Below are 12,072 nucleotides of genomic sequence, written 5' to 3' on the forward strand. Positions count from 1 at the left end.
ATCACAGAAATCCTAACATGATATCTTTCACTTGACATACATAGGCTTAGAGGTCGTACGAATTTTTGATAGCTTATCACATTTGCACTTGTGCATTTTAGAACAATCAATGAGATAAAAGCCTTATTTTTTAGTACTGATTCTTTAAAAAATATGGCTAATGTACTTATTGCAATGTTATTTGTAGAATGTGTGTGTTTATGTTATATGTAGAAAAGTCTGCGGTTACAATTACGACTGGTAGTTTAAATATAGCTGTAGGATTTAATAATACCTGTTTACTGCCGACGTTTAAAAAGAAAGAACTTTATTATACTTAATAAAAAGGATTATTGCATATGTACTGATTATAAGTATACATAAATATCAATTTGATTTAATCATTAAACCAGCGGTAGAATAAATTAATGTATAACCTTTTTTTAGCCTGTTTAGTTTAAAAATATAAATTACTAGTTTCTAATCTAGTTTATTATTTTATATGGCAGTCTTTTCTTATATTCAGCATGCTTCAACAATGTGCTAAAGAAGTTTTTCAATGTGAAAGCCGAGACGTAAAGACGAATTTAACTTTGAATTATTCTACAATATAAACATGTTTAAAATGAACATAGCAACAATTTGTGAAATCTATTAGATTTTTTATATTCACAGTGAACATGTAATATTTGTACAATTTACTTAAGATTCGATTTAGTCACGTTGCTTGGTGCAAAGCGAGCGGTCACGATGCATTCAATTATAGTAAATGCTTAAGGTTGTATAACTATTTAAACTAAACAGTACCGGATCTCGTATCTATAAAAATATACAAATTATATATTACGTATATGTATATTAACATATAGCGATTGTTAGATCTATCTTAGTTATAACTGTTATTATCGGTTATATCGGTTAAATACGGTTCCAATATCCAAGACGAACGATAAGGATAAAAAACAGGTTCGATGGACTGTATAGAAAATTATACGATTGGTAGAAATTATGTCTAGTGTCCAGATGTTCGTCCTTTCATTTTTTTAAATTTATTTAAGTTTACCACATCATACATAAGTTATAATCTATCCATCCTTATAAATATGTCAATTACAGTGAGCAAAACACAAAAAATAACAATTAATAATATTAAAATTACAAAAAATAAAAATTATTATAAAAAGATTTTTTTGTCTCTGTTTTAAGTACCAAAAATTCTTGATAATTTTATTTTATTATATTGATATTCTTTAATTGTATTTTTTTAATTCGTATTTTTTGCTATAATTATTTTTACATAATTATATTGTCGTACATATTAGATAGAAGATTTTATAAAATTATCAGTAGATTTCGTAATATGTATGATGTTGTAGACTTAATAAATAAATAAAAAAACTACACTTACAGCTTGCATTCCTTTCATCGTTTTAGTCTGTACTTTGTATGTTAAGTTCTTTACAGAGAGCTGTGTAGCATTTAGCGAAGTGTACAAGGGGATAGCTTCGACTCCCAGACTTTATATAGAGAAATATATAATATATATAGAGAAATTATAAAATAGTTTTAGGCATAAATGCAATAAATATATCACATACATACAATATCACTCCAACTTTGATTTTGTTTCCTTTGGAGTAGTGAATCTTTCAGGTTCAACTGCACATGGGCTAATTAAAGATTTAACTTGGCGCGTGGTATACTAACGATGACCCCAGATCTGCTTTCCTCAAAGAATAAGTATCGCAAGACGGGGAATTGGTAGCGTTTAAACACTGCCACAGAGACCAAATGTCAAATTGATCAATCTTTAATTATTAGTTTTACTTTGTAAGTTAAGAATGTTGTAAATAATGTATATATGTTGTATATATGTGTGTGTGGAATATCTTTCGTTTCAATATATGACGTAGGTTATTTCATATTCGCTCTTATTGTTGAGAATTAAGTTTCTATTTTATTTCTATTAGCTAGTGTTTTTTTCTTTGCTAGCTGTAATTTTTTATGTTCTAACATAATTGATGTGACATTATATTTTTCTTGTATCTTCCGAGCATATGTTGTTTTAGGACTTAAACGTAAATAAATTGGACTTCATACATTGCAAATGGCGAACTTGGCATACGCAACTATGTCATGACATATTTAGCCTCGTTTTTTACATATAAATTGGAAAACCACGTTCAGTGGACCCGCTAAAATTTTCAATCACGATTTCATATAAAATGTATTTCGTCATACGTCAATTCAAGGATTTCACTTTTGGGTGATGTCAATTAATTTATGAGTTTCTATTTTGTGTCAGGTTTGATGTTTGAATTCCCTTAACACTGGGGTTTGGGTTAGATTGCGGTGACTTGTGGTGAGTGGTCGAAGTTGAATTCGTGTATGCGGTTAGTTATTTCGACTTCGTAAATGCGTGTTGTTCCTACGAGAATGTAAGTGCGTGGTCCAATTCACCATGCCTCCTGCTGATAGAGGATTTACATTTCTAACAAGGTCGCTGTTGCATGGTTTTCCAAGCGAAGGCAAACAATAACATACATACAAAATTTTGCGCATCAAGAATGTGGTCCACGTTGACGTAAATGATTACAAGTAATTAAGATAACACAATCAAATACGTTGGCTTCATTACATCATAATTTAAATAATCATTATTGACATTTTGTTTCGTATTATCTAATAAAATTCTTCCACGTTGGTCGAAATATATAAATGTTATATTATTATACAATATCGCCGTGACTTGACTTTATGTCCTATAACCCCTAGATGGGACAGAGGACGTCCACAGTATGTCTTCATCGCGTTAGATCTTCACAGAGATATTACAATCTCAGTGAAGGTTAATATTAAACTTTATACAGAATTGCATTCCAATTTAAAATAAAAGAATATGATTTATCTAGACACGCTTTATGAACTATTGAGTAAAACACTCCCCAAAGTGCTAGTTCTCAAACTTCGTGGCTAATGTAGTAGTTTCGGCACGTTTCGCGTGGTTGTAGAAAGTTTGAAATGTTTGTCATGAAAAATCGTAAAACTTTGCATTCAACATGGACACTACCGTACGCTTCGAGCTCCCATCGCCTACTATCGTAGTTTCTCATAATTATCTCACTTATTTGTATTGTTTTTCATGATAATGGTAATCAGTGCCACTTTGTCGCTTGACGTGACCTGACGTATCTACCTGGTCACGCTACGGTCTTTACTTATGAAATAGTGTTATTGTGTTTTCGCGTAAGTAATGCAAGCATGTAGCAATTTACATTAAAAATTTGCACCGCTTGTCGCTTCTATTATCTTCACGGATCGAACGTATGAAGAGATGTGATTTTGTTACAAGGTTATGATAAGATGCGTCTGAGACAGTTTAAATAATTATTTATTTAATTTGAATGGCCTCGTTTGATTTGATGCGCGTTTTTTCATGGTTTTCGCGATGTTTTAACTTAAGCTTGATAGAATCCATGCATAAATGAAGAGGTTTAATTAAAGTTAATTAAGAGATTGTTAGCGATATGTATTAAGTGCCCACGCAATGAACAATAGAAAAATCTTAATGACACTCTGTTTGAAACAGTTTCAAGTTGCATTTGGACTTTGATATAATTTTACATATAGTTTCTTTTTGATGCCGCTGAACATTAGACAACATACATATATGACGAACTACTATAATCTTATATAGTATCTTGTAACAAGTTTTTACTCTGCATTGCCATTTATAGGCTGGGCCTCAGATTTCTGTATCAGTTTCATCATTTGTCAATCTAATAGGCAAGGGGGTGATCAGATTCCTGTTCTTCAACACGCCGTCGACTTCCTGGGTCTAAGGCAAGCTTCATATTTTCGTTCACCGTTCAAGCGAATGTTAAATGAACATTTAGACAGATTATTGGTACATGGTCGGGATTGAAACTATGACCTCCGGGATGAGTCGCATGCTGATGCCAACACTGCTCGTTTGTGACACTGTCAATTGCAAATAAAATGAATCGTAAAAAAATCTGATTAGATTGTAAAATAGATGCGACAAAAAATATAAAGTCTTGGTGTTGGGTTTTAATCAGTATTCACGACATTTTGCTCACCTGTGTTATGGTTATTTTTCGAAATTGTGAGCCCACTTACGCCTAATTGTAAATCATTACTGACTAAGGATTTTGTTGAAGACATTTTTCAAGACAATCACCTAAAATGAAGTCGTTTCGAGGACGTCTCATTATGTAATTTATTTAAATGTCCACGAAATCTTCGTCGTTCTGCTTAATTGCTCACTTGTGATTGTTATTTAAAAATATAACGTCGATTTGTGTACATTAGTTCTGGTCGGAATTTCAGTTGTTATCTTGAATTAGTTTTTATAGATTATAATTACACATTGTATTTTGATACAAATGTGTCAGTGTGTCTGCTTGTGTATAAAGATGCATTCACCATCCACATATTTCTTCCTATATTAATAAATATATTTTTCCTTTGCATTACTCAAACTGATTCCTTCATACTAATTCCAACTACGCTCGTTTAGAAGCACGGTACACGATTTGCGTCATTTCTTGTGGGTTTGAACAATGACTGGAACTCATTGCCCCAATTAATTTTTCTTAAAGCCTGTAACTTAGGTTCATTCAATCGGCGGCGAAACAGGCATATATCTGGTCAGGACCAGGCGTCACCAATAGGCCGCATCACACTTAACAATACCTGGAATTGTATGAAAAAAGTATAAAGAATATTTGATCCTCAATTTATACAATCAGTCCCCCGTTACATGTAGTATTTCAAATAACAATGAAATGGCATTTATTAAAAAGAAAAAAGTTGTTATTGTTGATGATGAAAACTTGGCTTTTTGGCATAAATTTTTCGATTTCTATCTATTTCTTTATAAATGTATTAAGAAATAGGAAGAACTACCTTGAACACTATCATCACGCATCTATCAAAACACTTGACATGTACTGTTCGTCCAGATTAGCATGATAGTTTATCATTTACGTCTTGGCTGAATATCCTAACGGCCTTAGATATTTTAGGCTGATCTGTAAATGTATGGAATAATATACACTAGTCTTTGTTCTCTTGAATCCCATTCTCGTGGAGGAAACAAATGAAGTTTATTTTTAATGGGACATCTTAAGCTTTGCTTTAAAGGTAGAGTTTGATGGATGAATCCAGTGTTTAATATACGGGAGTCATAATTAGGAGAAAGTAAGGGCGTAGGTTCTTCACGTTCCTGTGTGTGTGCGCACTCGTTCTTGAAGGAAATTATTATATGTACATGTTATAGAACCAAATCTTCTTCTGTATCAGACACAGTATACTGGTCGCCGACAAGTCTATTAGAATATCTATATAATATATAATAAAAAAAAAACAATGATGACGAAATAGATACAGAGTTCTTTTAGCGTAATTGTAGCGTTTTTATCTTAGCTTTTTAAATTTCTTTTTAAAATTCTAAATTTTTGCTACGTAAATTTTATTTATGAACTGGACTTCTATGAATTTGATTTTAATTGCTTTGAGGGTTGATGGCGTGATAATTTTGTCTATATGTTTAAACAATTTATGTTTATATGTTAAAATATAACATTACATAAATGTTTAATTATCTAATTCCTTAGTATATAAGCAAACAGTTTGCATTATTCATAACCTAGTTTACACAAAATATATTCTATTTATGTGCAGTTACTATTGATTAGTAGTAGCTTTATACGCTGCTTTGTTTCTAGTATCATTAGTATTTTAAATAAAACAATAATAACTTTTAATATCAAAACAAAATATTAAGTGTGTTTTAATTTAAAAAGTTTGGTCTCTGTGGCAGTGTGTACCTATTTAAATTAAATGGTTGCCAAAACATTTAATTAATTATTCGAACATTAACAAGATGACATATTACTTTTATTCGTTGGCTGTTATCGTGTGAAAAAAATAATAGAAAAAAATGTTTTTTATTATAGATTTTAATTTAATTATATAAGCTGCCTTTGAGGGCGATACAAAAATATTATAGCGGGCATACAATTTTTTATTGTATAAAGACTTAATTAGTAGTACTTAGTACTTTTAAGTCATTTGTTACTGGTTATTTATATCTTATATATGTGCTATGTTGTAGTAAACCTTGCATTGTTCCTCTTATCACTTGACAGCGTTATAAAATCCATCATGATAATACATAGAGATTTTATACCTTCCAAAATATAGATATGCTGTCTAAATATTGCTTATCAGACTACCTAAGGTGGCTTTATTGGTCAATGTTAGTTTAGTCCCTCTCTCACTAGTAAGTAAATAATAAAAATAGTAAGAAATTTTACGTGTATATAAAAAAATAGCTTTACGTGTATAAAAATCATTATAATGCAATTTTTAATACTTTTTCCTTTTAATTATACAATCTTATCGTGTTATATATATTTACCTTCATATCATTTGTACATATTTACATTCTTTCTTGTTCTAATTAATATTTCTGAGTTGAAAATGTGCAACCCACTTACCTATATACGTTTCTTATCAAAGGTTTTTGAGATTAATTGAATTAAAATTAGTTTGTCCTGATTTGGTTACAAATAAATGTATAATCTTACTCATTTTTGCCCGGGAACGCATTTACACACTTCTGGCGATTTGTGCATGCGTGGGGGGAGAGAGAGAGAGAGAGAGAGATCGATTGCTTAAATTCAGGTGAGCCTGTTGCCCGTTTGTTCCCGGCTCTCAAGTTCTCAAACTCTTCCCTGTTGCATTAAAGAACAAGAAAAAACAGTTATTTCAGCCGAAAGTCCCTAATTATCCTCCAATATTTACCCTAATATAGAGATGAAGAGTATGTTTGAACAAGCTAATCACTACTGTAAGAGTTCAAGAAATATTTAGTATTAAAACGAATTAACGGGTATATATAAACAGGGCCCAACTTTTTAAATATGTTTTAATTTTATATATATAATATATTTTTTTATTATTAATATAAATAATACATTAACTGATATCCTAACCATATGTTATAATGTAAATCTATAAAAATAACACAAATTTAAAAAGTTTGGTTTTTGTATTAAATAATAACATTGCTTTTTGTTAAGTAAATCATGTAAATGTTTAAATTACGTGGAGTAGGTAAACCATAGACAATATGGACGACAATGTTATATTTTATTGCTAACTTTATGGGATATTCTTTTATTGTTAAAGTCATGTCTCCTACTAATTAAACGTTTTACAATAGCAGTTTTATAAATACAATCTTTGTAGTTCATTTGGTATTTATAATTCATAAATACCATAAAAAAATGTAAATTTCTCATTTAAATTTATTTTACATTTTCGTGAAAATTTATGAAAATTTCATTATTATAAAGCAAAAGAGTTCTGTTTAAACTTCAATATCTCTATAAAAAAAATAGGTCGCCGCACATCATCGTAGTCATGTAGCCAGATCGGGTCCGCCAAGTTTTAAAATATATACATAATTCAGCAGTGTTGGCCTTGCGGCCTTAGCGTGCGACTCTCATCCCGCGGTCGTAGGTTCGATCCCCGGCTGTGCACCAATGGACTTTCTATGTGCGCGCTATGTGGGTAAACCAGCTTGCCTGAGACTCAAAAAGTCGAAGACGTCCGTCAGGCACAGAAGGTTGATAACCTACTTGCCTATTTGTCAAACGATCATGAAATAGATTCTGAAATCTGAGACCTACTTGTACAAAGTTAGCACCACAGTATATTATTTTTTTTATTTTACCTTATTTATTATCCATTCTTTACAATATTAGTATGGATCTTAATCTTTAACTTGTCCCTAATTAAAAGATAGGATCTGTTGCAGATATGACGTAAAAGTTTGATTGTAGCAAATGATTTTACGTCACTAAAATATAAATATAAGCATGAAACAATTGATTTTAAATCGACCTAAATTGATTCGAGTTCCAGATGTCATCTAGAAAATATTGTATTATATACTTTAATATGATCTGGGAAAGTTTAGTTTTGCTTGAATTAAATCTGAGATGTCTAGTACTTCTTACTTTCTGAATTGTTTTAACCCCCGACGCGACGTAAGGAACTCTTGTATTGGTTTAACGTGTTGCGTCGTAGCTCTTGAACGCTCCATGCTTCTTAGCAACCAATGAAGATTCAGGCGTTCAGCTGTTTTAGTTTTGTGGTAGAAATATTTGTATCAACTACATGTTAATCTAACATAAAGAACGACCAATTAAGCTTATACCACTGAGCTGTTATGATCGAAGTTTGTCGGTTAATAAATGAAGAACTGCTCTCTCTTCATCATAGCATAATCCCAATCTGTTAGAAAGAGACGGAATAGTTTAGAAGCATACTTAGCTTAATAAAATAAATAAAAAATAAAAATAGCCTTTATTACTGATTAACCTGTAACAAATATACATTAGATTTATTTCAATTTTCGGTATCAGTTTGCCTTTTGGCATAGGCCTCCCCTAGGCTTTCCCATCCTTGGAGAATTTAGGTTTATTTGACAATATTAATCTATCTCATTTTTCACGTTCCTGTCTGGAGAAATCCAGGTCCATTTTTTATTTTTGTTTTTCTTATATAAACTATTTAATATCCTAAGGTTATGTGCCTGTGCCAGGTGTATTAGTCTTTGTCCGTTATAATTTCTTTTTCCTGTGCTGAATTGGCCTAGTATGTTATTTTCGTTTGTTAATCTTTTACCAATCTGGCCATTGAAATCTCCCATCAGTATGATTGCCTTGTGTGCATATGTATGTATGTTGTGTTTTTTGGGATATACCCCCTAGGATTGCCCCCTCCCAAAAAACACAACACACAACATACATACTTAGCTTATCATAGGGAAATTTAAAGAGTTTTAGATTAATTTTACACAATATTCAATTATATTATTTTACGTTGTTACACTGACATTACAAATAAATTGATATGATTGTTACTGATGCCTTTGCATTGAAATGTTTCTTGTAATACACAATATCATCTAAACAGCTTCTGTTATAAACAAATTCGGAATCGCGCGATGTATTTACTGCTTCGTAACAAGGATTTAGATAAAATGTGTATGATTGATTAATTCCTTAGTAATTACAAAGATAAATGGAGACATTAAATGCTATGTGATATGACGTATTTTGACCAGTATTTAGTAGAATTATTTTAACTGAATGTATTGAAGATGTTTGATATTGATTTTCAACAAGTATAAAGTATTTACAATATGCATAACCTACATAGTAATAAGAATTAAAATAAAATACATAAAATAAAAAAATATATATATTGTCCCACTATAACGCTGGCAGCACTTCCATGCTGTATTACTTATGGGTTGAGGAAAGCACAATCTCTAGGGTGTCCAATACTATCTACCAGGCGCCAAATTAAATTTTTAATTAGGGCCTAAACAAAATCAAAGTTAAATAAACGACTATTATATTTAAGCCATTTATTACTTTCCGCCTGCACTGCGGCCGCGTCAATTTTGTATTCTTAAGATTTAGAAATTTTCGTATCACAGATAACTTCTTATCATAATCTTTTTAATCTCATGTCGCTATGCATCATCATTCATCATTCAGAAATCTTGACGGCGCCTGCATATGTGTGCCATTTTGTTACATAACCTTTATTTTTATTTTATTCTATTCTGGCAAATATCTTTGAGTGATAAGCAATTTTGATTTGAGCCAAAAAAATCAAAGGCCGGCAACGTATTTGCAAGCCCTCTAGCAATGTGAGTGTCTGACGGTATTACTTAAGATCAGGCGATTTTACCCCCGTCTACCCTTTGTTACATACGCAATACTTAAAATTCTTTAAGGTTATATAAAAAAAATTAGAGCCTTTTTCATAGTCTAGTCGATGTTTGATAAGTGTATGTAATGATTACATAAACCCATCAATCATTTAATCTATTTTGTCAATATCATGTGTGATAATTTTGACAGCAGCTATGAAACTAAAGCATTAAACAGTATTAAAGTGATTTCAACAAGTGACCTGTGATCTAAGTGAAATGTGTCGGAACAGCAGTGGACTGAGATAGTGAAGATGTCAGTGAGGTGACTATAGACAATAGCCATTCGGCTTTAGTGTTAGTTTAACGAAAACATTCCACTGTTAAAAATTTTAAACCAGGGCCCGGTGGACAAAAGCAAGGATAACTGCAAAATGACCAAGGGCCCTCGGAAAGTGAAACTAGTCATTGTAGTCAACAATAAGAAAGAGTGAGTATTTTTTTAAAATTATTTTCTTGAACTAGTGAGTTGTGAAATCGGTTCGAGCGCAACAAAAACCAATGGGTGACCGTTTGCTGCGGCATCTGACTTTTAGGGCTGGCTCGTAGCCTAAATAAAAAACTTAAAATTTTCGTATAAGATACCGTTCTTTAGTCGTAAACTTCCATTGAGGCTATCTTCAAAAGTTGTCATATAGGTTCCCAAACATGGAAAGGCAAATTCTAAATAAAGACTTTTTCTTTATTTGTAATTTGCCTTTCCTTTAATATGGTCAAAAATGGATTTAGATAGATTATTGGGTTCGGGCGTAAATCTGATTATGTTTATGTTTTATATGTCCTGATAAAAGTACTAAAGTTTCAATTCGAATCACTTCCCTGAAAATTAAATTTATTTACGCAAAATTAATAAAATCTTTTAACGAGGTCATCATTATCGTCTTTATTATCGAGTTCTTTATTAATATTTTAATTTACATTATCATTCTCCATTTTTATTCTAACGCAATTTGTTATTTGATATTTACATCAGGTAATAAAACCTAGGTTGCGGCCGTGTCTTAGTGATGCCGGATGCAAGCAATTTTCCGTCTATTAGTGGAGGGAATTAAGACGATTTTACGATAAAATTTGCATATAATAGCTTGTGTATTTGCGCCTTCATTCATAAACTGCGGTTCGCATTGATGTTTAATTGATAATACCGTAATATATGTTTGCATAGTTATGATTTATTAATGACTTTATACACTATATACAGGTACATAAAAACATTAAACTTCGATCATACTTCCTTCAACACAGTTTTATTTGATGACTTTTAGTTAGTTAAAAATTTTAGTTTCGCCGGCATATGAAGCTTTGGGTTACCTATAGGATTCTGAATGATACAGTACAAAATTCACACACACATTTAAAATATTAGTTTTATTATATTCTCTCACACATTTATTAACTAATATATACATTTAATAATAATAATAATAATAATAATAATTTATTTATTGCACGAATATGGTATAAAATGTCAAGGTGGTACAATTGTCAGTCGTTCGCATATTCTGCCACACACAGTGGCGCGCAAATTTATCTTAGTTTAGATTTTACATTATTAGTCAGATTCATATCAATTAAGTCAATTATTATACATAATTAAATTTATATAAATTACCATGTCTCACACAAATAATCGTTTATTGAGTAGTACGTTTTTTCTAAAAGTAATGCACTAAGTCGCTTTTTAAAGATTCTTGTCGGAAGATCTTTAAGTTCTTTCGGTAATCTATTGTAAATTTTAATTGCCATACAGAAGGCGTTTTTCCGAAATAATTCTAAATTTATTTTTGGCACAGCCAATTTCTCCCCATGTCTACTACTTACTACATTCGATTTAAAAATATGTATATTTCTGTGTACGAACAGGGACATTTCTAATATATAAATACATGGAAGAGATAACACTTTGAGTCTCTTAAATAGAGGCATGCAACTATCGATGCAATTTGCTCCACAAATTGCTCTAATACATTTTTTTTGGGCCTTAAATACCCTATTCACTTCGACTGAATTTCCCCAAATTATAATTCCATATCTAATTATAGATGCAATATATGCATGATAAGCAGCTAATACCGCAGCATGGTTAACAGTTTCCCTTAGTCGTTTTAACACAAAAACAAAACGGTCTATTTTGTTCTGTAATTTTTCAATATGTGATTTCCAATTACAAAATTTATCTATCGTTATACCTAAAAATACACACTCGTTCATTATGTCCAGTTTATTGTGTTTATATTGTACGTCTATTAGTGTTTTAGAGTTATATGTCTGAA

At 31.1% G+C, this 12,072-nt stretch overlaps 1 protein-coding gene across 5 annotated transcripts in view; it reads left to right on the forward strand.

Moving 5' to 3' along the window:
* LOC111004302 (transcription factor EB) overlaps window positions 1-12,072 on the forward strand; it is a 91,578-nt gene that overhangs the window by 57,439 nt on the left and 22,067 nt on the right. Inside the window, exons 1-2 of one of the 5 annotated variants that reach the window (XM_022275290.2) lie at window positions 3,140-3,225; window positions 9,951-10,229. The exons of 1 other annotated variant lie outside the window; for it this stretch is intronic. In XM_022275290.2, coding sequence (XP_022130982.1) covers window positions 10,174-10,229 — 56 coding nt within the window. In that variant the 5' untranslated portion in view covers window positions 3,140-3,225; window positions 9,951-10,173. Of the gene's footprint in view, window positions 1-3,139; window positions 3,226-9,950; window positions 10,230-12,072 lie in introns of those variants that run through there. 3 more of the 5 variants (XM_022275291.2, XM_022275292.2, XM_022275293.2) reach the window with 3 other exon arrangements.

This window comes from Pieris rapae, chromosome 18 (assembly GCF_905147795.1).
Source record: "Pieris rapae chromosome 18, ilPieRapa1.1, whole genome shotgun sequence".
Classification (NCBI taxonomy): domain Eukaryota; kingdom Metazoa; phylum Arthropoda; class Insecta; order Lepidoptera; family Pieridae; genus Pieris; species Pieris rapae.